Raw genomic sequence first — 25,132 nt, forward strand, 5'->3', positions numbered from 1 at the left:
AATCTGAAATTGCAGAATGCCTTACCTCGCATAACAAGTGCCTACCCAACAAGCGACCAGGGAGGCCTTCTAGTCAAGCCATCCAATTCCAGGTTCAAGTCAAAAAAGCAAAGGGACCAGCGGCCGCAATGCCAACCAAAGACGTCCGATCTGACCAAGTCGGCCACTGGTCAGAATTTGATGAGAAGAAACAAAGATGTAAGCGGTCATCTTGCACAAACAAGTCGTCGGTAAGATAGAAGAAGTGCAACATTCATCTGTGCCTGAACGCAGCAAACAACTGTTTCATTTCATCCCACACATTGCGCTAAAAAACCACCGTCCATGAAACTTTGTTTTCCGCCCATGGCAGCAAGAGCGCTCGGCCATCTTTATGGTGTGCCATATCTGGCACAAAGCTGTGTCTTTATTAATACAGTCGTTACAACTCTGAAACTTTTGGTACATGTGTTTGTTCATTCAATCAATAATAAAACTTGAAAAAATAATTTTTAAAACGACTTTTTCATAATTCATGCAATAGGGGGTTAATCTTTGCCGGATGTAAAATAAAGCTGTTTCCACCCATCCATCCCGGCCGGCTATCTAGGAGGCGTTGGTTTAGCCCAGTGGGTAAGACATCCTTGATCTGAGCGTGGGGACGTAGGCTCGAAACAAACTACCACCAGCGCTTTTCATTTCGAGCGCATTTTGTTTCTTATACATTCATTTCTTTATAGCGATTATCAAGGCGAAGTTAGAACGCTGGCGAGGGCTTGCGGGGATAAGGTACGTGCGAATAGCACAGCCTTCCAAGAACGAGAACGAGAGTGACGTAGCGTCGCGGCGATGCCTTTTCCCCTCATGCAACACCTGGCGCGCCATGACAACAGCACGTGGTCCCTTTCTCCCGCTCTGCTTCGTCGAGGCGCGCACGTGACGTGGCGTCGCAGCCAATCGGAATTCAGATGCCGCTTCGCTGCTACAGACGCTGGCTTTTTCGCTCAATGAGCCATTTGATTCGTTTGCATCAATACAGAGACACTAGTCAGGTGTGCCTCGTTCTCCGTGTGTGTGTGATGCAGATGTCGTCGGCATAGACTGATACTTGAACTGTGTTGGGCAAGCATCTGACTAGGCCAACGAGCACTAGGTTGAATAGCGTCGGGCTCAACACTCCGCCTTGCGGTACTCCACGGAACGTTTGGTGTTGAGTCGTGGCGTCATCCTCGGTCATCACGAAGAAAGGCCTGTCGCGGTCAAATAACTGCACAGCCACCGAAAAGTGCGGCCACCGATTCCAGCTTCAATCAGAGCCTCTATAATGGCACGATGTCCCATATTATCATAGGCGCCTTTTATGTCAAGGAATAATGCCGCAGTGAGTCGTTCCAGACGTTTTTGATGTTGAAAAAACGTGACCAAATCGATGGCATTATCTCTGGATGAGCGCCCACGTCGGAAGACAGCCATAGCATCTGGGTACACGGTGTAATTTTCCAGGTACCATTCCAGATGAGTCAAAGTCATTTTTTCCATTATTTTCCCTATGCAACTGGCCAGAGCGATGGGGCGGCACGATGTCAAATCTAATGGTGATTTACGAAGTTTGAGAAGCGGAACCAAGCGGCTGCATTTCTATTCACGTGGGACCAAACCGTTCCGTCAAGACTCGTTGTAAAGGTTTAACAGCATGAGTCGTGCTTTCTGCCCAATATTGGCGAGCGCCGCATAGGTAACGCCGTCCGGCCCAGGTGACGAAGAGCGCCTGCAAGTCGCCACTGCCGCTTCAAGCTCCCCCACCGAAAACATTACATCCATGCGGGAATCCCGTGGCACAGGAGTGGCACATGGAGTAAGTGCGCGTTGGAGCTGCGAGCTGGCAAGTCTTGAGCAAAATTCTTCAGCAATGTCTACTTCGCAGCGACCTTGGTGCAAAGCGAAGGATTTTAAAGGAAGCCGCTGTTCCAGTGTTCATTCCTCAATAGGAGACTCGCCAAGAAGTGGGTGATACATATTGCGACAACGCCAGCAGCCTGCGGGTTATTAGGATCCCCATGCTATGACAAAATCAGTATCAGAATTGGTTTTTATTGAGATGATTAGGAAGATGACAAGACGTTAATATACAGAAGGACGTCCCGAATTCAAAGACTGCAATGGGACCTCCTTTACAAAGGAAACGTAACAAACAAAGATTACAGCAGTTTCAACAAATCGTTAACATGGAAGAATCACAGGTTTTAGTACGAACATGATTGAAGAATTACATGTGCATAAATATCAATACAATACAGACATATACCCGCAAGGAAGGATCGGCCCAGAAGCGTGCTCGCGTGCCGATTATGATGATAATGATGTCACTACTAAGGCGCAACGTACCCAAAACAGGGGATGAGTCAAGGAGCGTGTCCACGTGTTCATGATGACGATGATTTCCGTACTATGCTCCATACCGACAACGAGGGATCGCCCTAGAAGCGCGTGGTACATATCGTGCCACGAAGTACCTATTTGAGATAAACGCCGCGCGTTGATGATGATAATGATTTGTATGCTGTGACACGCACGCACAACGGGTGGTTTGCCAAAAAGTGGCCTGGCAGACTCAAATTAAGGAGGATGTGAGAAAATATAAGCAATCTAAGGTTCGAAATGCGGACGTAGCACGGGCGAGCTAGAGCGCATGGGCGCGCCTGGTTCCTTGACGCCAAAAAAACGAAGCAACGAAATGAGGAAATTTATAGGTCTTTTAATGACTGCTGCATCAAAGCTTCACTTCACACAGATTCCAACGTGTGCGATGGATTTGCATAATTTGTTTTTGCAATCCGCCCCTACAGTAATGCAGGCCGTTGTGGCTCGGACTCGAGCCCGCAAACTCGTCGAGTTTAGCAGCACATCGTTATAGCCACTGAGCCCCTATGCCAGGCGCGGACGGAAGAGAAAGGCAGCAACCCGACACATGGCTGTGTGGCCAATGAAATACTGACTTAAGGCACAGGAAATATCGTACGGACGGACGAACGTATTTACAGTGCGTTTACAAGACCACCCTAAAAAATCGCTGAGGGTGTGCTCAAGGCCACGACGTGGTCTACAGGGACGAAACTGACGATGTTCTCTTTTTCTTTTTTTTTGCGTGTAAGCGCCATAATAGCATAACATTATTATAACGTAGGCACATCTACATACCCTAAAATTCACATGTAAAGATTCACGAGTAAAGCGGAATACAGGCTAGCCTAAGAAGCGTTAGTCCGCTTAAATATTTAAAAGAGAAACAATTTGTGTTTCATGGCCGCTTTGGAACGCTAAGCACTGAACAGCGTCGCATCCGTTCCAGCGCGGCCATGGAATGATTACTGATTATTGAACAGCGAACTCATCCTCCGCCTCCACTCTCTTAGAATAAATACAAAAATAGAAAGATGTCAACAGCGCAGGCGTAGGATAATAAATTATAAGACAGCCCAATGGCACAATTTTCGGGAAAAAAATTCAGACAAAATGAATTTTCACACATTTAACCTTCCACGAATAAATCCTTTGCCCTAAAGTTTGTTTGACATGCTGTGACTGGAGCGAAAGAAAGTGGTGCAATCGCAAGCGTCACGATGCGATTTTTAGAGGGCTAATTACAGACGATTGCGATTTCAACAATGCGACTGGGACGACACCCAGGGTTGCTTGCTGCCAGGTTTTGTGGAACACGCCGCATAATGCTTTAATGTGATGAACAAAAAACGTGGGTGTTATAATATTATGTACCTGATTTTATTAAGAGGAAATAGTACGCGTGTTTTATAATTCAAGAACGTTTTGAACTTCAAATTTGTCTTAGAGTGCGCAACAGCGGCTCCTAAAGTTCAGTGCGAAGTGTAAATAGCCGTTAATTCGCAGCTGGTTGTTCTGCGCTGTGTGCTGTCTCGTGTCCCTCCTATGTCCGCGTCATTCTGCCTGCGCTACAACAAATTACAAGATGGCCTGCCAACAAACCCGTATGGCTACGCTCAAAGGATATGCGGCATTCGGCTGCAGCGAAGTCGGCGCAACGAAATCTTAGCGCTACCCCGTCCTCAGTGTTCCTTCCGAAGAAACGATGTCTGTACGTTGCTCGTGACAGTGCCTGTCACGTGACTGCGCGTAAGTGGTGCCTGCTCCTCGCAATATTGTTGCACTAAACGCAGTGGCAAGAATCAATCCCAAAAGCCCGCGTCTGCGCCTGAAGGAAGCTGCAAATTATCAGTGTGTGATTGCTGAACGCGGAATGTAATTTGTGTAGTGAAATTCAATGTACTCACTGAATTAAATTCTAGTGCACTTTCTGTTGTGTACGTCTAGGTGCCACGTGTTGATTCTGTTAAAGCCTTCGGCAAGGTACAGCAGAAACGCTTCATTCTTGAAATGAAAGCAATGGCCATTGATTCCTCTCTGATCACCTCGACAGCAGCGTTTCGTTGAAGCCATTTTCAATGCATTGTATGCAGTAGAGCATCTTCTCATGTTTCAGTGCATTAAGGAGTCCATCGGTTAGTTATGCTCATCGTTTCGCCTATGTTTTACGATCGGCCCGATGGCATTTCATCTACTGCGCAACAATTTATTGATGATTGTGTGATATGAACAAACTAAGTTCATGGTGCAATGGCATATCATTTAACGCACATCTTTTATTACCGTGAGATTTATAGGTAAGACAAGTGGCCATCCCGTGGCACTCTACAGCGCAACCTGGACAAACTTTAGGTTTATGGTGCACTATATGGCTTATAAGTACAAATACACACAGCCTTTTCAACCAGGAAAAGCACTCCGAGCCTAGCCTATCAATACTGTTCCTTTTATAAATATTTGGGTGTTCCACTCACTTGTTTGTAAGGCGATACTACGTAGAGCCTGCCAGCTCCACATTGGGTTCCCTTCGCTGTCCTTTCTGTTCCGATTTACGCTGGGAGCGAATGAGTCACTTACAAAATTTTAAGTACCTCGAAGCTTGAACATGCATCCGTAATTAAAATACTCATTCAGTTAGCATGACAAATCGCTTGGGGCCTTTATTAAAGAAAACAGTTTGTCTTATTCGTCAATGAAAATTAATTTAAATTCCCGAGTTTTACGTGCCAGAGTCACGATCTCGTTACGAGGTATGCCATAGTAAGGGACTCTGGATAAATTTCGGCAATCGGGGTTTCCTTGATGTCCACTCAACGAACAGTACACGGGAAGCTTTTCCAGTCTGCCCCGATTCAAATGAGGCCGCGGTGGGTGGAATTCCATCCCGTGACTTCGTGCTTGGTAGCGCAACGCCATAACCCGTAAGCCTCCACGACGGGTACGATTTTATTATTTCCTTTTACATCAGGCAACGTAGCCTCTGCTGTAAAGGAGGCTGTCTCTACAAAGTTTTGCTGATAGGCACTCTCTTCATTCTTTCACGAGCGCTATTGCACAATGCCCTCTAATAATGTTTTGGTGCTTATGGCCCACTAAAATTTGCCAGAACGCACAACTCTCTAAAGAGGTCTTCTATCTACCGTGCGCATGATGTAGTATGAGCATTCATATTTTTTGACATTTATATATCTGTATAACCACCTACCTAATACGGTACATACTATTCCTGATCCTAATAATTTGTGCAGCGCTGTTGAACAATGCATACTGACAAAATGAATGTTTTTCACATTCGAAGTATCGAAAAGGCGCTTGTTTTGCAACTGTGCCCTTTGCTTTCGGTTGGTGTTAGTAGTGCTTGTTAGATTTTGGATATGCGTGTCTCCCTTCCGCAAAAGTCATCGGAAGTTTAGGGATTCAGTGAATTGTGATGAACAAAACCTAAGAGCAAGAGCTTTTATTTATTTCCCTGTGACTTCAACCGAACTGCCATTGCCACGGCTAGCAATCCGACACCTCACCTTGTGTTAGCAGCGGTATGCCATAGCCAACAGGCAGGTGAATAAATTGAAGTAAAATTTCGTTGTCGACATATTTGTTTTTGTTTTCTTGCCTGCATGTAGGTCAAAATGCAATAAATGAGTGTCATTGAGAAAAAGGCTGTTTGTGCCCCTATATTCAATAGGCTGCATCTTGTGTATACTTGAAATGCAGACATTTCTTTCAGGATCCCAAGGTAAAGTATTCTGCAAGTAGCATGATACCTCTCTACTTATAAAGGTAATAATGACAGAGGATAAATTTATATGGGTTCAGAGACTAAAAAATGTGATCACAAGCTTATTGGAAACGATATTAGCTGTGTACGTGCGAGAACCATTTGTACTTAAAGGATACAAACATCCACAGATAGGGGTGCAACTGGTTGACTGAACTTCACAGTTTTGATTTGCTTTATTCTACTGGTTCACCTACATAAGAACAGGCTGTTTGCCTGCTTTTCGTATTGTTGCATGAGTTTCACATGACGTTGCGGGAGGGTTGCCACTATATCACTATATATCAAGCAAATAATGTTATGCAAATTTACAGTTATTTACAGTTCAAAGTAAGGCTTAATGCAACTGCAGTAAGGATACAAAGTCCGCAACATATTCAAGGTTTATTAGTTTCTGCACAGGAAATACAAAAGATTCTCCATCAGAGAAGAACTACAGGTTAACCTGCATGAAATATTCGCAAAGTGACGACGCTGTTTATTCAAGCCACGTAGTTAATGTGCTGTCGTAGAAAATTCATTACGATAGCCTGTTCATCTGGCATATCAAATTTAATAAGCAAGGGTGGCAAGATTACATCTCAAGACGCATCGGAAAATTTACGTGCGACAGGAAACGAATGCAACTACATGGTCACGTGTTCACCGCAAGCTTCAAACATGGGGTACTTTGCTGTCCTGTCACGTGCACTTGCCAAGGTTGCTAATATTATTAAACTGCTCCAAACGTGCGATTTTAATATGCTCTTCATGAATTAACAAAATTGTTAATTGTTAACAAAAGGCTGTTTCGTCTCCTGGTGATCGAGCACCTCGTAGAATTGGCAAGTCGTAAAGGTGTGTAATAAGTACTATAGATCTATAGCATACGAAGCAAACGTGAAAATGCAATTAGGTTGCTGCATAGCGTATCAACAAGCGCATAGAAACTCATCGCACCGGAAGTGCGGTGAAAATCGCATCATGGAAACAGGCGGAAATAAATATTTCAGTTGCTACTTAGCGACGCGTCAAGTTGCCTAATTCACGACCTGTCGATAAATTTAACTTATACTTTACGATAGCTTGTGAGTATTTCAGAGTTTCTGGGTCTGTGTTTGCGTTCATGAAAAAGTCTGCCCCCCGCCGCCCTATTCAGCGTGCCCTCCCTCCCTCCCACTACAACGGCGGCACGCGCACTGGTGCTGCGCAGCGAACATTTTCTCCCTCCTCGCCTTCGGGTTAAGGGGAACCTAGCTGCCGCTACTCTCCGCCCCCTTGCGTTCTCCGTTTTATGTCTCATTCGTCCTGCTTCTTTATTTCTCACTGACCTGCTTCCCTACATATATAGGACTCCACCTTCCTATTGCCCTGCATCTTTGAATATTAAGGCAGCTGTAAATCTGCGAAAGTGCCGAGAAAAAGTCAATCACTGTGACAAGTGTCCCTTTCGGCTTCATGAACCAGAGAAACGACAGGGCACCCGGTCTGCTGTCTTCACCATCAGTGCCGAACTGCCATTTTCTTGTAAACCCTGAAGAAGATCAGTTCACCAGTCGAAACTGTTGAAATTAACTACTTGTTCTGTTTACCTTGTAGCATCGCTCAAGTTCTTTACGTTTGAAAGGTAGCCTCAAGAATTTATCTTTACCCATATATATATATATATATATATATATATATATATATATATATATATATATATATATATATATATATACTTGTGTGTGTGTGTGTGTGTGCGTGCGTGCGTGCGTGTGTGTGTGTGTGTGTGTGTGTGTGCGTGTGCGTGTGCGTGTGCGTGTGCGTGTGCGTGTGCGTGTGTGTGTGTGTGTGTGTGTGTGTGTGTGTGTGTGTGTGTGTGTGTGTGTGTGTGTGTGTGTGTGTTCCTGCGTATGCTTGCGTATTGGTCCGGCGTGTTTTTACGTGTGCACATGTGCATTTTTACTACAGTTAAGGTTGCAAAGAAACGACGTCACAATAAGCATCGAGGCAATTTTCAACTTTCAAGGTGGACATGGACTCCAGAAAAGGTCTACCACTGGGCGATTTCCTTCACACTCGGCTTTTATGTCCTGTGGCGGTACGCGACCAACGAAGAGAGTAAGTGGGCCACTTTCGTGCATGTTTATGCATTTCCTCGCGCTCTTTTCGAGCCGCGCGTGAACATCGTTTCGTGAATTTTTGGCGCGAAACAGTCGTTCATTAAGACCGGCGTTGGGGGTCACTTTCCCAAAACCGCATGCAACGATAACATCCGAGAACGCTATCGCCTATAATCTTTGCAACCGTACTAACCATGCGGTTTAACTTTTGTATCGTTGCCTAGAAGAAGGAAGCCATTACTCGATCATGTGTATGTGCCATGTGCATGGACAGCGGCATTGTCGCGCCACTCACGACCCGATCGGATGCTAACGAAACTTTTGTGCAAGGGGTCGCGTGAGGCGTAGATTGGCAGTACGTTTGTCGATTACAGCGGGAGCGGCCGCATTTGAGAGAGCTCACTCAGCCGTAGTAGGTATAGTCCGTGTAACTGAGGCCCGTGCTCACGACTCGTTATAACATCTACGAGGGCGCAATCTGTTGGAGAAATTTTACGCGGGCTCGGCTATCGCGCCCACTTCGTTCGAGACTTGCTGCCCAGAAGTGGCGTGGCTACGTACTCCGGCAGCAAGACAGAGCGACACCCAAACCCTATTTTTAACCGCAGCGGTAAGTGTCCGTCTCCGTCGCCTGTGCAAGCGCAGGAACCCCAACCATCTCCGAGAACCTGCGGCTCGAGTGGCGTAGGACAGTCCCGGGCGCCAGCACCAGGGTGACTATTTCGGCACCCTGTGGCCCAAACACCCTTTGCGAAAACGGGTGCCCTTCGAGCGGGGAGCGAGCGCGGTTTTCAAGCTCAAACCGCAAGGCCCTCTCTAGTCGTAACATAAGTTAGGCTTGTAGGGTGTCCAATGCTGTAAACGAACGTAAGTTGTGTATTTGGCTACGTCGTTTCTGTACCCTATGCCCCTACACCCTCTCCAGGACGCGCAAAGCATTTGACGCGGTCCGCTGCGGCAGCGTCTCTGACAGAGTCTAGCCAATTAATTCCTAAGGTAAACAAAAAAAATCGGCAGAACAATTAAAACAGCTTCACAAGACGAAAAAGTTTATTGTATAGGCAAAAATTTCCAGCACCTGCTGGTGGTCGCCGCGTTTCAATTAAATGTTATTATTATTATGATGACGATGATGAAAGTGTGAGCGATGATTGGGGGATGCAGGAAGGACGCTGGCGCGAACGGCTCACGGCCCATTGGCGGTCATCACTTGCCTGTGATGGCGGGTTTTGAAAGCGCTGCAGCCCCCTTGTCGCCTCTGGTGGCTTGCAAATGCGTTCTTCGCCACCGTCACTTTTTTCTACGATATTATAATATCACAGAGATAAGCGAAAGCGCCCTGAAGCGTCTCCTGCATTACTGCATTGGCAACCTTCGCGCAAATGGACAAGCTTTATTTTCCTGCAAGATATGCGAAGTTATACGGGATTTCTTCTTATTTATTGTTCTCTTTTTTTCTTGGGGGGGGGGGGGGGGGGCGGAGGCCGTGTCTAAAAAGAATAGACGACATCTAGTGCGCTGTACTTCGTTATTTAAAAGGCGAGTAACATGCTTGTGGCATGCGTTAATGGTACGCATTGTGCGCTGAATGCGATGAAGTCGGCGACGTCGAACATTTAGTCTATTCTTGCATCTAGTCCCGCTCGTTCTTAAAGGAGGAGTCGTCTGGGCCGCGTGGGTAAACGAGGCTTTGCTCACGAAATCGTAGAACAGTATAGCGGGCAAGGAAGTGCCGCACATTCTTCTCACATTTCTCGCGAGAGGAGGAACTGGCTGACACGTGGTGACAAATTTGGCGTGGAAGGAGACGCGCGGGCGGAGCGGTTGCCCGGCCTGGTCTGCCTGGTTAACCTCGCCCCTAGCAACACCATCACCAGAACGACCACCACAAACGCCCGTATTTGAAAGGGGGAAAAGAACTGCATGACGATTTATGTTGTTATTCCCCTATAAACCGGGCGACGACAAATAGTCCCCGCACCCAGCCTTATCTAATCAGGTGGCATGCATATCCATTACAGACCGTCGTTTTGCCTATATCTGCTTGATCTCTTTTTTCTTCTTTTATATCTCGTTATCTGTATTGTACAGTTAAAAAAGCATGGAACAACCCTGGCTCTATCAATTTCTTCCTCGCGTTTTTTTTTCTTTTTTTACCAATAAAGTATCTTTCTCGTCTCCGACCGCTGACCACTTAATGTTTCCATCCTCTTTAAATCCCAGCACTTTGGAAGTTGGACATTCCCTACGGTTCTTGCTAGAATAATACCTGGTATCGCAGTAGAATACGTTGAGTCCTCTCCGGGATTTTGCTACAGGATATGTTCAGATGAGGACACTGTAAGGCCAGTCCCGACTATGTTAGGCTCCAGCGAAATATTTATGAGGTGGGAAAATGTCTATGTTGAAAGGAATCAAACCCTGTTTCGCAAAAATTAGCACAGATTCGTGGAAAAAATTCGTATTCCATTAAGGATAGGAAAGTGTGTCTTAATTACTTGCATATTTTACAAATTCGATGACTATCACTCTAAAATTAAAGGCGACCCAGCAGGCCTACGAAGCGGCGAAGAGGCAAGACCTCGACGTCCCATCGTGGGAGGCCTAGGCCCTGCCGACTGAACTGCTGGTGCTCATTAAAGTTGACTCTCTCTCTCTCTACTCCACCAAGATTTTTTTTTTTGTAAATGTGTACGACTATTACTGTTTACCCACCGCAAGTTGAATTTATGAAATCCACAGTATCTGCTTGAAAATTTTCCAAACATTAGTTTCACTCTGACTGGCCCCGAAATAAAGGGTTCTTCTGGACCACTTTAGCTAAGGCGATGAAGCTGATAATTTTTCATGAAAATTTTCGAAGGGTTTTCGCAAACTTAAGAAAAATAGAACTATGCAGCTGCTCGACGTATATATTTCGTTACAAAATCCCGAAAATGCCAAAATTGCAAAAATAGTGAGAATTCTTACATTATAGAGAAATTTCCATAAAAACTTTATAGAATACCCATCCAGGACTGGTATATATAGTAGTGCAAAAACATGTTCAAATATTCCATTCTAAGTGAGAAAATTAAACCCATTTTATGACCCATGTATGGTCATCTCAACGATGTGTCTCGTTCGTGTTATAAAATTTAAATCACGCTCACACTGAATTCTGAACTCACTCTTTTTGGTGCAGCAAGGGAGAGTGACTCATGTTGTGTCTTTCGTGCCTCTTTTTAGCGACGAAATGAGTTTTCAGGCTTTCTGCGTTCGTATTCCTACTGTGTACCGGCACGTTGAGGTAGCAGACACTCAAGAGCACGTACAGGGAGTTTTTCAAAAGCAGTCAGGGGAACCTGTTTTCGGCATTGATCTCTAAATATATATTCAATGTGAAATGCTCCCGGCGTGCATGACGATGCGCAAGCTTAGCGGGAAAGCGCTATGACGCCGGTGCAGTGGACGTTCAGATGAAGACAGTCTCAAAACGGCACCCGCATAAATATACATATATGTGCATATATAATTTAGGTGAAAGTGATATATATATATATATATATCATTTTCACCTAAATTTTTAGGTTAAGCATAACAATCCTTTCACACAGCCGAACTGCGAGTTCTTTCCGAGAAACGTTTTTTTTTCACACACAAGAAATCTTAACAGAGACAAGGGGCAAAAATCCCGTTATCCAGTCGCAAAATGTTGGAAGCTTTAAAAGCGCCTGGCATGGAGAACCCAGTTCTCTACACGTTAACCCTTTTACCTGATATCTATACCACCTTTGAAATGGAGTTAAGGCAAAAGATTAGCGTACGTAGAAGCGGTTTAAGTAAAAAGGTTTACGCGTACGAGTAGAAAACTGTGCTCACTATACCGCGTTTCTGAAGTTTGCAACGTTTTGCGAGTTGATAACGAGATTTTTGCACCGTGTCACGGTTGAGATGTCTTGCGAGTGAAAAAAATGCACCTTGGAAAAGTAGTCGCATTTTGTGTGTATGCATGTATTGTTAATTTTGATCGATTAGAGTATTGGTGATTTCGTATATATTGCAATGTTCAATTTCAATTTTGCAAGTTATGTACATTTCCCTACAATAATTTATTCTTTGAACTGTAAGTAATCCTAATTGCTGATAAATCAATCTTGTCACCTCCTAACTAGCAGGCCAATTTTGTTACGTTTCACTCTCGTATGAAGTTCAAAAACGTATTTTTGGAGTTCGCGATTTCAAACCTAGAACCAGATTTCAAAACCTTGAATTGGTCACAGAGTTGGTAAGCTTTTCATGGTACAGGCATAATTATCTCTAAGGTAGTCAAAACTTAACCACATCATCATCAATGCACTATCTCCGGGATTGGCCCACCTGACCATTTGGTTAAATAAAACAAAAAAGGTTCACGTACCTGCGCGTAGAAAACAAAGGAGCGAATGAAAAAACTCGACATCATTCGAATAAATAGATGATCTGAGAGAAAAGTTGATTGCTTCTAGTGCCATATGTCAAATATACCTTAACTTACGCGAACGCGCAGGGTATTCTGGATGTACCCGCATGTCATCGCGCTTCGAGTTAGCGTGCTATAGAAGACGTCGTCTTTGCGCACTTCAAACAGGTTTGGCATATCGGGGATATGTTTATCGTATAGCCGCTTCCAGAGCAAAAAAAAATATGGATCAACCAAGTGTCTATGCTAAAGAAGACAAGGTCAGCGTAATCCTGTGTGCTAAATATGATACGAGTTAGATACGGAATGAGTGAATAATGAACCAGGAAAACTAGGCCAAGAGACCGAATAGACAGTTACATTTAACATACAATCCCGTAAGTCATTTGAATGGACATTTACGTCTACTCTGGCTTTTCTTAGCGCGGACATTTGATTGACCATTTCTTTTTTCATACGATTCATGCTTTATTGTAGTCTGAGACATCACTGCTAACACCTAAAATTCGGTTAGCCCGTATGTTTTGCTACTGCTAAGTTCTGTTACACAAAATTAACCAAACTCGGTACTGCAGGTCTTATTCGCTCTACTATTCAGTTTGCTGAAATATAAGCATAAACTCTAAAACGCCCTGTGCAAAGAAAAAAATATACGGCCGAAACTCCGATGATGATGAAAAACGTTTATTTTCTCTATTTTGCAGTGATTTTTGCGGCTTCAGATGGAGTCTTCCATCTTCTCTCCGAGCTATCGTGGTGCGAAGCATTATACAGTGGCTCCTTATTTGCGCGCTTGTGAGCTAAACGTTCTTGCTTCTCCTCTTCCGTTACATTAGGGCAGCGCTAACTATCCCTGGCTGTTCTGGCGCATGACGTAGAAGCAATGCTCACATTCATTAGTCGATGCCTGTTTGCAGTGCTCTTGAGAGCAGGGAAGGCATTCTGTAAGAGTCCACCTAGTGGACTGTCCATTTCGGCCGCTCCTGATTGGGTGAGGCCGCTCACCTCCTCCTCGCTCGTACATCTGCATCCAATCATCAGCGGCTGAAGTGGACAGTCCACTAGGTGGACTCTTACAAAATACCTCCCCAGGAGTAGCTGCGGGTAGGGAGGAGCCTACATGCTAGGTCTGCAACAGTGCTCGCATGTAGGCTTCCTATGCCGTGGGGGATGGCGAGTGGCACCTGGTGTCCAAAGATTGCACTAATGAGCGCGTGCCTCCGCACCAGTTGCGCGGTGGCGGCGCCTCTAGCGTGTGAACGGGGCGGAGCTTAGGACTGCTGCGGGTCACGTGGTGACAGAGGACACAGGACCCCTAAATTATCGCGTGGTCATGTGACTCTCCCTAAGTGAACCCTTATTATAGTGCTATTCGCTATTTTCAAACTCCTATGTTCCTTTATCACGTCACACTCCTCAAGAAAGCAAAGAAATTGAGTTCCATTTTAAATTTGAATGACTACCTAGTACATATATCCGCATGACTTTTCGGTATTGTAAACATTTTTAGGTCTAGTTTAAGATTGTTGTATTATTTTGCCGGACTTGTAAGCGAAGAAAACCAGTTTTATAAGGTGAACCAAAAATTAAAAGCGACTTGCGTTACCTTCCTGAGAGCCTTCTAGATAATTATTGGGATTATTAAAGTATATCTGAATTCTTCATAACCTCGCGGTGCCATCTATATTCTTTTTTTATTTCTTAGACACATTTCTCCTGGAGGAAATGCGGCATTCCTTCAGAGACAGCCCATACGGTCTTCGGCAAAAGCAAGTACGTTATTAGTTGTTTTATGCAATAGGCGTTATGACAACTTTTTCGCATTTTAAAACTATTTGCTATGGATGAATAGGGGATGGCGGACCACAAAGTACGTCGTAACGAACACCTGGAATTGGTACCTTTTGCATGCCAATTTTGGCCGGTGAGATGAATACTGCAGTAAAGCCATCACTTCACAACTTCGCAGACGCATGAAACGATGAGTGTTCTTAGCGTGACCCCCGCACGAGAATTCGTATAAAATTTAAGGCAGAAAGGTAAAAAGACATGTTCCAGCACGTAAAGGAAAACGCGGGAAAAGCACAGGGAAAGAACGCCTGCTGTTAAGAATGGCCGTACGGGCCAGCTTTCAGCCCGCTGCACGTGTTCCAAGCCTACCAGACAGGGAGCCCTTCCGAGAACTGCGGACGGCCGGCAGCCACGTGGCGCGCGATCAGCTCAGGAAATTGGTACTTGGCGGAGCCATCCGGGACAAAGCAGTTCTACGAAGCCCTCTGACGTCGGCACTGAAAGCTGGGCGGTACCGAGAACTGCGGATGACCGGCAGCCACGTGGCGCGCGGTCAGCTCAGGAATGTGGTACTCCGCCGCGCCACCCGAGACGGAGCACAGTTCTACGAAGCCCTCGGTTGTTGACTCCGGAGCCTTTGTGTGTGTGGGCGTAAACGATACTGCGGAACGGCGCCCCTCTGTCGTCGGCTCCAGAGCTTCGCACCTGTGTGTTTGCGTGTGTGTGGGCGTAAACGATACTGCGGAACGGCGCCCCTCGGTCGTCGACTCCGGAGCCTTTGTGTGTATGGGCTCGAACTTGTGTGCATTAGTGTGTGTGAGCCATAGTGTGGGGCGGCGGCAAGTTTACAAGGATTGGACGAACCTTCCCGACCATTCCTGCTCCGTCCACGCCGAACGATGACGTCGAACTATGACGTCAAGCGGAGAGTTTATAAGCAGCGTTTGCCGGCTGCTAGAGGGTGCTCGTGTCGTGCTCGTTGTCGGGAGCTGAGTGCTCTGTCATACTAGAAATGTACTAGTGAGCTGTGTGCTCGTAAACTGTTTGCTGTATGTTAGTTTTGCGGGCTGCATATGGGAGTCGCGCTAGACTGCCAATGTATGTCCTGTTTCTAAAAATAAATCCTGTTCACCGAGTTCCTCTCTACGACCTTCAACTCCTTCAAATGGTGGCAGCGGCGAGTTAGTCCGACGACTCCTACATCTGGTCGACAGCGGTAGGATCGTCCGAGAAATCTAATACTGCCCAGCAATCTTTTTTCTCTGTGCTCTGTGATTTTTCTGTTTCCTTTCTATTTTTCTTATGCACTGGACAATGCATATGAGTTTACCCATCAACTTACGCAGAACTTGTGCTTTCGGAAGATAGTCGCAGAAATGCCGAATATAGGTTTCACGCCTTCAAGCGGCGTGCTTGAAGTAGTGGGATCAGGAGACGCCTTAAGACTATTCCTCATTTCGTTTTCTTTGTGCGTCCAGCGTTTGTCCTTTTCGCCAATGCTGGCCTTACGCAATTCCTCCCGGCCAAATAATAAGCACGCAAATAGCGAATTAAAGATGAGTCGATCCTTATACGTTATTGTAACAACTGCAATTAACATTTTTTTTTTCTGGGTGCAAGGCCGATCCGCTTGTGCAAGGCCTTTCAATCCAGGCATATGCTGGGGGCTCTCACATGCAGAGGGAATCTGGCAAAATGCAGTGAACGCGCACGGAATCAAGAAAAAGGAAGCACCCGTGAATAAACCGGCACGATATATCCTACCATGATCGTGCTGCTAATAATTTAGAGCATTAGCCTTCAGCATTCTTCGCTAGCTCACTTGCTAAAGATGATGGTACCTGACTGGAAGCCGTTAGGGCTGCAACATGTATGTTCAGCATCAGTCGCGCGAACACGTGTTGCAGTCTTCAGGCAAGAGAACAGCGTGACTTCATGCGCTCGTGACAAATCTTGATTCCACTACCACTGCACTTTGTCGAAAGAGCTAATGCAATAAGATTGTGCTAGTTGTTCAGCGTCTTATGGAGTTGACGGGTTAACCACGTCGTTTAAACTTTGTCGTCACCGATCAAATTCACCTGTAAGTTAATGATCCATTTTTTCCAGAGAAATATTGTCGATTTAGTAAGGCTAAAGCTGCTGAGAGCTTTACGTAGTTCATGAAAACACATTTGTTATCTACAGCATACCAGAGCATATCATGTTAACGGCTCTGATGCTGTTGCCAGCTTGCCGAGCTGAAAGTTACTTTAAGGGCAAGTTTCGGAGGGATATGGTTGCTTTAATCTCTAGATTGCCAACATGTCATATGAAGTACGCGAAGCGATACACGTTTCCAATGATGCAAAAGACCTTAAAATGCCTTGCCTTTTGCCACTGCAGTTCTAGCTGTGATGACATATTTATCGTAAGGTATTTCTGAGTGGTTGTTTTGAATGAAACGCTATCTCGAGAAAAGTTAGCTTAGAGTTATGCAAGTCAAAGAAGACATCACACGTATCAAACAAAATCAGTTATTACCAGGCGGAGTTCCATGGGCTACCCAGCCAGAATAAAACGGTGTTTTATTTTGTTTCCTGCAAAGCAAATCCCTCACAATGACATAAGCCTTTCACAATGTGTTCAGTTGCTCAATTTTTAATAATCATTAACATGTCAACACAGCGTAAAGAGCACCCGTTTGGCAGCATACCATAACGAATGCGCGTGATACGCCACCACGCAGGACATGACGAATTGGGGATGGCGGACCACAAAGTACGTCGTGACCACGATGTGGAAGTGGTACCTTTTGCATCCCGTGCTAGGCCGAGCAACAGCCTACATTGCGCCGTCGGTAAGCACTGTCTCCTTCACCAACGCATTACTGCTTAGCGCACCTACTGAAATTCTCGGAATTTTCTCTGTTGAATTTCGGATATTCGTAAAGCCAACAAAGCTACCTGGAGGCTAACACAACTTCCCGCTATAGCATACCGCTAAACCTAGTGGGAGAGTAGCAAAACCGCCGATTCAAGGTGCTCAGCATAAAACCCGTTTCAGGTGCAGCCAATTGCAAACTTTTATTCAGGCGCTCAGGCTGCACTATAGCAACACGAGTACACCGAGTGACGCACTGCTACCCTACCAGCGGGAGAGGGTGCTCGCAAATTGGAGGGCTATGGTCGCTGCGTCGATGAACACTCGAAGTCGGGACATGCGAAACAATCCTTTCCGAGGGGCAGCACGACGTTTGCACGTGCGACCCCCCTGCACGTACATCCCAGCACATGAAACAGGCTTAGGGACGCTGTCGCCGTCAGCGACAAGGTGACACAGTATTATTCGCAAATAATTTGACAGCTTTACAAAAACACAATCAACTGTAACTTCATGAAGTGCCCAACGATAACATTTACACTAGAAATTCTTGTGGCTTGTCACGAGGCCTCCGACGCCACATAGTGATGTGCGTACAGTGCGGGTTACAAACTATTACAGAATATCACATCGGCCTCGGGCGATGCCTCGCTTGCCTACACTTTTGAGTGCTTGAGTGGCACCTAATTGAAGCGTTTCGAAAGCATTCCTTCGCTACATGCTTTGAGACATTAAAGACAATAACTCCGAATACCAATTGTGTTTTATGTGGTTGAATGCCTTAAAACACCTTTTTTAATGAGTTAAACATTCAGCGTTAAACAAGGTTATGTCGGCAGGAACGATGCAATTTCAACGTTTGCATTCTTGCTTAGTTTATTTGTGAGCTAGATACTGTTGTATATTCAAGTAAGCAGTAGCCTACTTGCCGAGACACAGACAATACAGTGAAACGAACCACAAGGAATTTACGTGGCCGTCTCATACAGCTAAAGAGAGCAACTATTCAGTGACATCAGGGAGCCATACACATGCACGTGTGTTCTATCTTAGATACAACAATCCAAGGCCTCAGTGACATCACAGCACCACTAACACACGTTCTATCTAAGGGGTGACGACAAAACAAATACATCTGAACAACCCATAACTTATAATACAGGTTCATCCCCACCTATAAAGGGTGTCTTTTTTTCTTCAGCTGCACCAAACTTTTTCAAGATTGCCTACGGCAATTACATTTCACAGTGTCCGACGAAATACATTGGGGTTCAAGTTGCTTTAATGCTTAAATGCATAAAACAACGGTTTCTTTTAAAAAGAAGTAACTGGAACGCCGATGCATTTCGCTGGACACTTTGAAAATTCATATTTGCTAACTAGTGCTTGTTGGCGTCTCGGTGCTGACGCCCGTTATTGCAAATGGGTCGCAAGCCCCAAGGGTAGCGTTGGCCTGGCGGCCTGGGGCACTGGAAGCATCCGAAGGTCCCGGCAAAGCAAGAGAAGACTGGTAACAGAACAACTGGTTTATTCTAACATAGCAAAAGAGCGGCCGGTCAGGTCGACCGAAGTGGAGAGACGGGAGAGCACGTAACTCAACAGAACAAATCGGAGCCTCTCTCCTGGCGTCCGGGGGCAGCTGCTCTTATACTCTCGGCGTCGCGGGCCAGAAGGAAGGTCACGGGATGAGCCCACGCGACGGCGGAGCATGAGCCCACGCGACGGCGGAGCATGAGCCCACGCGACGGCGGAGCATGAGCCCACGCGACGGCGGAGCACGGTCGAGCCGCGAGACATGTTGAGACGAGTGTAGTGACGCATCGCCAACCCGCCGACGGACAGACCTCCTGGCTCCTCACTGGGGGAGCTCCGCTCCCCGGCTGCCGCGCTTTGACAAGCGTGGGCACACACACACACACGCACATACGAAGACACGTGGCACTGAAACACGCCTGGACACGCTTGGCGGGGAGGCGTTGCGGCGGCGTCGAACGGGCCAAAATGTCCGCCGCTTTGAACGAAGCCCCGGCGTCCGTTGCATCCGCGCCGGCATTACCGCGCGTTGTAGGCGAAACGTAACAGACCGCCCCGCCGGGGGAAGGAGATCCCGATGGTCAGGGGACTGCATCCGCTGTCCGGAGGGATGTCGCTCGATGATGCTCATAACCGAAGTCGGGCGTCCTTTGGCGTTTCTTGAGCGCAGCGCACAGAGAAGGCCTCGTTCTCACGTTCAGGTGCACACAGGACACTGCAAAGTGACTTCGGGAGAGTTGACATTTTTGTTCTCGTTTCCGGCAAGCGTTAGAACTACGCCGAAAGTCAACCGCTCAGTCAGCAAGCACGGCACAACCCTCACTAAGCCCTGCCAGGCTCTTTCCCCTTTTATACTGCTGCCTAGTTCCTTACAGTAGTTTAGCAGCACTCAGAACGCGTCCACAAATCGGAAAATTGCACTAGAAAGCACATCATCACTTTGAAACACTACACAAAAGCAATAGGTTAAATATCCTGCCTCAGGAAGAAAAACATCCGTAACAAGCAATTTTGAGGCTGATTCCCACGTTAGGGGCTTCGACTTAAGCCATCGGCGTTACCGTTGAGACTCCCCTTTTTGTAACGCACCTCAAAGGAATATTGTTGCAAAGCGAGGCTCCAGCGCAGGAGGCGGCCATTTTTGGGAGAGATGGTCTGCAGCCATTGGAGAGGGCAGTGATCCGTCTCAATGATAAACCTCGAGCCAGCTAGGTAACATGACAATTTCTGAACGGCCCACACGATACACGCACACTCTTTCTCGGTGGCGCTGTACGCCTGCTCACGACTCGTCAGCTTACGACTAGCATACAGGACGGGGTGTTCTACTTCTCCATTTTCCCGTTGGCACAGTACAACGCCCATGCCTCGCTCACTAGCATCGCACTGAACAACGAACCCTTTTGTGTAGTCGGGCGATCGTAGCACAGGCTGGCTTGTTAGGGCGCTCTTTAGGGCGCTAAAAGCTCTTTCCTTTGTCTCGTCCCAGACGACTGTTTGCGGCTCTGTCTTTCTTAGAGCATCCGTTAGGGGAGCCGCGATATCAGAGTACCTGGGGATGTACCTCTGATAGCAGCCGGCGACACCTAAGAACGACCGAATATCGGTCTTCGTGCGCGGTTGCGGGAAGTCTCGCACAGCGGCCACCTTTATTTCAGAGGGGCGGCGACGACCCCGACCAATCACGTGTCCGAGGTAGACAACCTCGGCCTGTGCTAACTGGCACTTGGGAGCCTTGACTGTCAAGCCCGCATCGCGCAGGCGGGTTAGCACTGCCCGCAAGTGCGCCATATGCTCAGGCCAGGATGCGGAGAATATCGCTACGTCGTCTAGATACGGTAAAGCGAATTCTTGCTGTCCCCGCAACACTTTATCCATGAGGCTTGAAAAGCAGTATGGCGCGTTCTTCAAACCAAAACTCAAAACTTTAGGACGGAATGTCCCCATTGGTGAAATGAACGCCGCATACCTACTAGCCTCTTCTGTAAGTGGAACCTGCCAATAACCCCTGACAAGATCTAGGGTGGAAATAAACTGAGCGCTACTCACTCTCTCAAGGCGCTCCTCGATGTTAGGGATCGGATAAATTTGATCCTTAGTGATGGAATTAAGCCTGCGGTAGTCGACGCAAGGACGAGGTTCCTTGCCCGGTACCTCAACTAAAATCAAAGGGGAGGTATAATCACTCTCACCCGCTTCAATAACACCGAGCTGTAGCATTTTCTTTACCTCAGCCTCCATAATATCGCTCTGGCGGGGTGACACCCGGTACGCCTTGGATCGTACTGGCTCTGGGGAGGTAAGTTCTATGTCATGAGTAAGGACAGAAGTCCTACCAGGCCTCTCAGAGAACAGGCCTTGAAACTCTTGTAAGAGCTGGTGTAGTTCGGTTTTCTGCTCAGGCGACAGCGATGCTTTACTTATTAAGTCACTAATGACTTGATCGGTGTCTTTCCTGTTCGTCACTGAGCCTAGTCCCGGAAGCTCGAGCGGAAGCTCTTCTAACTTTCCCGCATCGGGAATTTCCTCTCCAGTATCTGGTGCCTTTAACGCTACAGGCTCAATTTTATTCCGTTCGGGCGTGCTCTGAATACCAGCTTGCTGCGCCTCTGACCCTTTCTCATCGTTCAACAACGTCGGCCCCGCAACTACCGCCTTTGCAGCGAGCTCCCGAACCTTCGATCTGGTTAAGGCCTGAACGCTAGCCTCACCAAACAAAAGCCCCTTCTCGCGCAGGAGGTGATCGGACCTGTTCGAAAATAGGTACGGGTACTGGGGGGGGCAGCATAGATGACACTGCGGCCTCCGTCTCAAGTGCTCCGAAAGGTCCTTCAATAAGCACTTTTGCTACCGGCAGACACACGCTATGAGCTTCCACTGCTTGCTTGATCCATGCGCACTCGCCCGTGAACATATCGGGTTCTACGTAAGAGGGGTGAACGACATCCATCGTAGCTGCGGTATCGCGAAGCACTCGGCACTCTTTCCCGTTCACGAGGAGGTCTCGCATGTAAGGCTCGAGAAGCTTCATGTTCTCGTCAGTGCTGCATAAAGACAAAAACACGACTTTTGGTTTTGTTTCTGGACACTGCGCCGAAAAGTGTCCCGGCTTCTGGCACGTATAACAAACGCGCGCTTGCCTCGTCTCGAACCGCTTTCTGCGTTCGGCTTCGGTTGCCGCCGTCTCCGTACGTTCGGTCGGACTGCTTTCACTCGCATCCGAACTACGTGTGTCCCCCTTTGCTCTCATGGGTGTGAACTTTGGCCTCTCAAACTTGGAGCCAAATTCACCCTTTTGACCGTCCTTAGCTCCACGAGCCCGACGCGTCACAAACTCCTCGGCTAGCTCAGCGGCTCGAGCCACCGTACTAACGTCTGGCCTATCCAAGACCCAGTACCGCACGTTCTCAGGTAACCGACTATAAAACTGTTCTAGCCCGAAACACTGCAGAACTTTCTCGTGGTCACCAAACGCTTTCTCTTCTTTGAGCCACTCCTGCATGTTTGACATAAGCCTGTAGGCAAACTCTGTATATGACTCACTTTTGCCTTTCTCATTTTCCCGAAACTTCCGACGGAACGCCTCCACTGACAGCCGGTACTTTTTTAGCAGACTCGATTTCACTTTGTCGAAATCCTCTGCCTCCTCTCTATTCAAGCGAGCGACTACGTCGGCCGCCTCGCCGGGTAGCAAAGTGAGCAAGAGCTGTGGCCACGTTTCCCGAGAGAACCCCTGCTTCTCGCACGTTCGCTCAAAGTTAACCAGGAACAAACCAATGTCCTCTGCAAGCTTAAACGGCCGCATCAGGTCAGTCATTTTGAACAATACTCGTTCTCCTGCACCGTGTGCCTGACTTCCATTACGAGCGCGTTCCATCTCTACCTCGAGACGCTTCATTTCCAAAGCGTGTTCGCGCTCTTCTTTTTCTTTCTGTTCTTTTCGTTCACGCTCATCTTTCTCTTTCTGTTCTTTAAGTTCATGCTCATCTTTCTCTTTCTGTTCTTTAAGTTCACGCTCCCTCTCCTCAATGGTCTCAAGGCATTCCGACAGCTCGTCATCCTCAGCTTCTAACTCAAGAATAGCCCTTAGCAGTTCTGGTTTTCTGAGTTTGTTTGAGACATCCAGACCCAACTCTCTTGCAAGCTCCAGCAATATCGGTTTGCGCAACGACTTCAAATCCATGGCTGCTCTGAATGCTGCTTTCTCTACTGCCTACTATTGTCTTGCCGCAAACTAACCCGGCAGCAACGACAACCACAATTACCAGCTCTGTTTCTGACACTAACAAAAGCCTGGCAAAACTCAGAAGAAGAAAGTCCCGCACTCACCAAACCTCGCAGCCAAGAATTCAGCGCAGTCGTTCCGCTGCAGGCAACCAGTCATCACACAGGGCTCGTTGCACTGCTCCCGGATGGTCGTTGTGCTGCTCAGCATACATTCAACCGCATCTCTTCGCTGCTGGCCTCCGTTGTCGCGATCTCACCGCTGGCAACCAGCTGTTGGGGACTCGGTGCTGACGCCCGTTATTGCAAATGGGTCGCAAGCCCCAAGGGTAGCGTTGGCCTGGCGGCCTGGGGCACTGGAAGCATCCGAAGGTCCCGGCAAAGCAAGAGAAGACTGGTAACAGAACAACTGGTTTATTCTAACATAGCAAAAGAGCGGCCGGTCAGGTCGACCGAAGTGGAGAGACGGGAGAGCACGTAACTCAACAGAACAAATCGGAGCCTCTCTCCTGGCGTCCGGGGGCAGCTGCTCTTACACTCTCGGCGTCGCGGGCCAGAAGGAAGGTCACGGGATGAGCCCACGCGACGGCGGAGCATGAGCCCACGCGACGGCGGAGCATGAGCCCACGCGACGGCGGAGCACGGTCGAGCCGAGAGACATGTTGAGACGAGTGTAGTGACGCATCGCCAACCCGCCGACGGACAGACCTCCTGGCTCCTCACTTGGGGAGCTCCGCTCCCCGGCTGCCGCGCTTTGACAAGCGTGGGCACACACACACACACGCACATACGAAGACACGTGGCACTGAAACACGCCTGGACACGCTTGGCGGGGAGGCGTTGCGGCGGCGTCGAACGGGCCAAAATGTCCGCCGCTTTGAACGAAGCCCCGGCGTCCGTTGCATCCGCGCCGGCATTACCGCGCGTTGTAGGCGAAACGTAACATGCTGTACGCTGGGAATTGTTCCTTCGCCTACCGCCCACTCAGTGGCATGCACACAGTGGGCGGCACACGGTGCACACACACGGCAGGAGGCTCATTGAAGAATGACACGTGCCCAGCGTATCCATGGCACCGTTCATGCATAGCTAGTTTCGATCGTGGCAATACGTTGTTGCGGGTATAATGATTCAATGCTAACGCATTACCGTCGCCAGACATCGTGCGATGTGTTCTGCCGCATTTTAGAAAACTAATTTCGGCTCGAACGTTATTGCGGAGACATTGATCATTGGTCAAGGAGTAGAGAAGTGCCAACACTGTTGAATGAAAACAATAGGTGTCTTTTGAAAAGAAACACTAGGCTTTGTGATTTCCGGGAACTCAAGCAATCGCACTGTCTAAATGAGAGGATGAGAGACAGCATATGCCTATCAAGGTGCGGAGGACACCCAGAAGTAAGTCGGCTACCCGGGCAGGGTAGCCAACTTACTGAGGTTAAGGGCATAGCAAGCAAAAAAGAAAGGAGTCGCACAGAGAAACGTAAAGCGCGTACACAATCCCAAAGAAAGCCCACGGAGTTCTCAAAACCTGTTATGTGTGCACACAGACATCAGAAACAGGAGCAGCGCAGATATGACCTTCTGCGCCGAATTCCTTTAAGAACACTGTACCTATAGGCACTTCTGTTCGGATAGTGGACGAATTTTATGCCCGTCGAGTACGTTTGCACGTTACTTGCCAATAAAGACTGGGTGGCAAGCAGAAGGTAATAATGATCACGACAATTTCCTGCCTGGTTCCGCACAGCAGCTCTGATAGCTGCAAAAATAAAGCGCTATACTGCAGTAATGTTCCTATTTGTTGGTTACCCATTCGAGAAGAAGACGTGGCGTGTTGTGTACAACGAGAAACAAACGAGTAACTACATGAATTTGAAGACACGTGTTCCTTTATGCGTACGCACTGCGGTAATTGTGTCCGTTTTATTCTTCCATTTTCATTGCCCGCAAGGCGCTACATTTTCTGGCCAACATTGCAACCACTGCATGTGTGTGCTGCTCGGAAATGAAAAGCCAAATACGCACAATTTTGCATCA

General features: G+C 47.4%; 1 protein-coding gene and 1 long non-coding RNA gene across 2 annotated transcripts in view; one reads left to right on the forward strand and one right to left on the reverse strand.

Annotated features, from left to right (window-relative positions):
• LOC129385743 (uncharacterized) overlaps positions 1-25,132 on the reverse strand; it is a 141,999-nt gene that overhangs the window by 99,553 nt on the left and 17,314 nt on the right. The window lies entirely within an intron of this gene.
• The window catches only part of LOC126534304 (protein-cysteine N-palmitoyltransferase Rasp-like), a 51,788-nt gene that overhangs the window by 1,575 nt on the left and 25,081 nt on the right, over positions 1-25,132 (forward strand). Inside the window, exons 2-4 of the mRNA XM_050181579.2 lie at positions 8,148-8,239; positions 14,388-14,455; positions 17,202-17,312. Coding sequence (XP_050037536.1) covers positions 8,148-8,239; positions 14,388-14,455; positions 17,202-17,312 — 271 coding nt within the window. The remainder of the gene's footprint in view (positions 1-8,147; positions 8,240-14,387; positions 14,456-17,201; positions 17,313-25,132) is intronic.

Source organism: Dermacentor andersoni, chromosome 7 (genome assembly GCF_023375885.2).
Source record: "Dermacentor andersoni chromosome 7, qqDerAnde1_hic_scaffold, whole genome shotgun sequence".
NCBI classification, from domain to species: domain Eukaryota; kingdom Metazoa; phylum Arthropoda; class Arachnida; order Ixodida; family Ixodidae; genus Dermacentor; species Dermacentor andersoni.